The sequence below is a fragment of the Sardina pilchardus genome, chromosome 2, assembly GCF_963854185.1.
Source record: "Sardina pilchardus chromosome 2, fSarPil1.1, whole genome shotgun sequence".
NCBI lineage: Eukaryota > Metazoa > Chordata > Actinopteri > Clupeiformes > Clupeidae > Sardina > Sardina pilchardus.
Genome location: NC_084995.1, coordinates 19,210,337 through 19,212,838, shown reverse-complemented (window position 1 = coordinate 19,212,838; position 2,502 = coordinate 19,210,337). Strand labels below are relative to the sequence as shown.

The window sequence follows — 2,502 nt, the reverse complement described above, 5'->3', positions numbered from 1 at the left end:
ATAGCGTCACTGCAGGCATCGCTATCTAATACTCCGCACTGATGCTCTGGGTGTTTCCTTAGTCAGAATGATGGGCCCTGGATCGCAATCAGCTGAGCGCTTCTGCTTTAAGATGACACTGCTGAGGCTCAAGCCGAATTCACAAACCGTTTGTCAGCTATTGTCAACATTCACACTGCTTTTTGGGGAAACTGCTTTCTATCCACTAAGAAATAGAAATGCAGAAGAAACAGTGTGGCTGCTGTGGTACGCCTATGACCTTGGAACAGTGATGCTGATGAGCAATGAGTATGTTTTATTTTACGGAAATAAGAAAGTAATTTGTCCCAATACTATTTAAAAGACCTGTGTCTTTGACCCATCTTTGAGGTCAATCCCAATCACAGCTCTTTCCAAATCATATCTGGCCAAAATTGACCTTGTCAACTGTCTTTTCCCTGAGGAGGTAAAGGAGACCTACACTTTCAATATTAAGAATCAATTAACAGAAATATGTACTTTATCAAGGAATCTCCATACACATTAGAGCCTTCTTTTTATATAGTTATTACTACCGGTAATGCTGCTAATTAATTACCGTAAACATCTGTTTGTAAGCTGTTTTTATGAGAGGTCAATGGCGAATTGGACATTGTTATCTTAGAGATAAGCTTTCTTCACATAATAAAAAAAAAAAAAAAAAAAAAAACTGTACTGGACACTGTAGTCCTTCATTCACCTATCTGCTTCCTGTTCCCCAAACGTGCTCATTTAATGTGCTGTTTTTCCCCTACCCTGTGCAAATATGCATTACAGCAAATGCATTAGAGGAGGTCAAAGTCTATGGCACATATTTATTTAGTAGTGCTTCAGTGATTTTAGCCTCTCAGGACTACGACCCGACGTCTGCCCAGCTGCTGCGAGGGCCATGTTTGATTGGCACTGGAGTTCCCATATCTCATGCTACTGCCTGCTCCTGCATGAAAGCAGGCATTCATGTTGCAGAGCTACCTAAAATGATAGCCTTGCGTGAGATTTCACCCCTCGGGCTACAGTGCGACTGCTTACTGCTGCATCACTCTTCCTCTCTCACTCCCCAATAAGTCAAAACACGGGCCCTTGATGGAGAACCAAGTGTTGAGGATTTGTTTGAGTGCCACCCAGCTAAGCAAACAGTTGAGTCATGGTGTGTGGACAGCTTTAAGGTGTAATTAAGGGAGGGAATGAGTACTATACGAGGTTAGCGGGAACATTGGAGTTGAAACAATGCAGATCTGTCTAGCCGTCAGCTTAAATTCTTACCTGCCATGGATGAGACGTTGATAATAACGCCTCCTTCCTTGCCGTGCTCCTTGCTCATGTGATCCAAAGCCAGGTACGTGCCCTGGATGACTGACGTCTGAGGGAGGACATACAGGACAGGTGTGATTCACCTCCAGTGGCAAGAGCGTTGCAAAGTATTTTGAAATCTTTAAAAAAAAAGGCCCAAGCACTGAGTGTGAGTGTGTGTGTGTGTGTGTGTTTTTGTGTGTATAGGCGGGGGTTATTGAGGGTAGTTGTCAATCAGGCTCTGTTTATACTTGGGCTATGACCTGACTGAGGCGGAACTCAAAGTAAATTCCCAGCGCTTCAGAAGAGAGACATGCTCCAGTTCCTCTCTGGCACACAGAGCTTGATCATTAGGATACATTTCCACCAAAAACCAGGCTCAGGCCTACATGGCTGTCTGTGTGCATGGCTGTGTGCTTTCATAGCCTATATAGCCTATGTGTGGACATACGAAACAAATGAAGATATATGCCCGACTTAACTTGAGCTTTTTCTCTGAAGTACTGTCAGCTTTACAATCTTCTCAACTGTAAAGGATTATGCAGGGCTTGCATGCCAAACCAGCTCTTACCAAATTGACCTCAATGGTCTTTTCCCAGTGTTTTTCATTGTTGATGCCAGCATTGTTAATTACAATATCCAGTCTTCCAAAGTGCTCCACAGTACGTTCAAAGGCACCTGGAAAACACATCCCATGTTTGAATGACTGGGTTAGGAAGCACTGCCAGGAGGTGTATAATTCCTTTCACCACAGCTGAGTAACTAGTGTACGCTTAAACAACGGGGGACAGGGCTGAAGCCCATGCCCTCACCTGACACCTGGCTGCAGCATTCCACAAAGAAACATTCAATTAAAGAGTGCCGTGAGCATGGTGGAAATGAACATGCTCCGCAGAAAGGCTCAACCACATGATTTCACTATCTGTAGCCTATTACATCTGTAAAGAATAATAGGACGTACCCACGGCTCAGTCATGCATGGGCTGTATTCAGTGTTCTTTTATTTGCCACCTGAAAGCAGATACTTAGGACGTCCGAGAACATTCCTAAGCATTTCCCTACGGCACTTTTTGAATTCTGAGCTGCAATAAGCACCGATCTTTGTAAACAATGGAACTCTGTTCAGAAGACGATACCTTTCAATACATTGAAGTGTTAAGAGTGAAGAAAGAAAATAAGCTGTTCCGTTGTTCA

General features: G+C 43.5%; 1 protein-coding gene across 1 annotated transcript in view; it reads right to left on the bottom strand.

Moving 5' to 3' along the window:
* Positions 1-1,281: 1,281 nt before the first annotated feature.
* hpgd (15-hydroxyprostaglandin dehydrogenase) overlaps positions 1,282-2,502 on the bottom strand; it is a gene marked incomplete at its 3' end in the record, with an annotated part of 1,891 nt that continues 670 nt past the window's right edge. Inside the window, 2 exon segments of the mRNA XM_062554778.1 lie at positions 1,282-1,378; positions 1,880-1,986. Of these exon segments, the coding sequence (XP_062410762.1) occupies positions 1,282-1,378; positions 1,880-1,986 (204 nt within the window).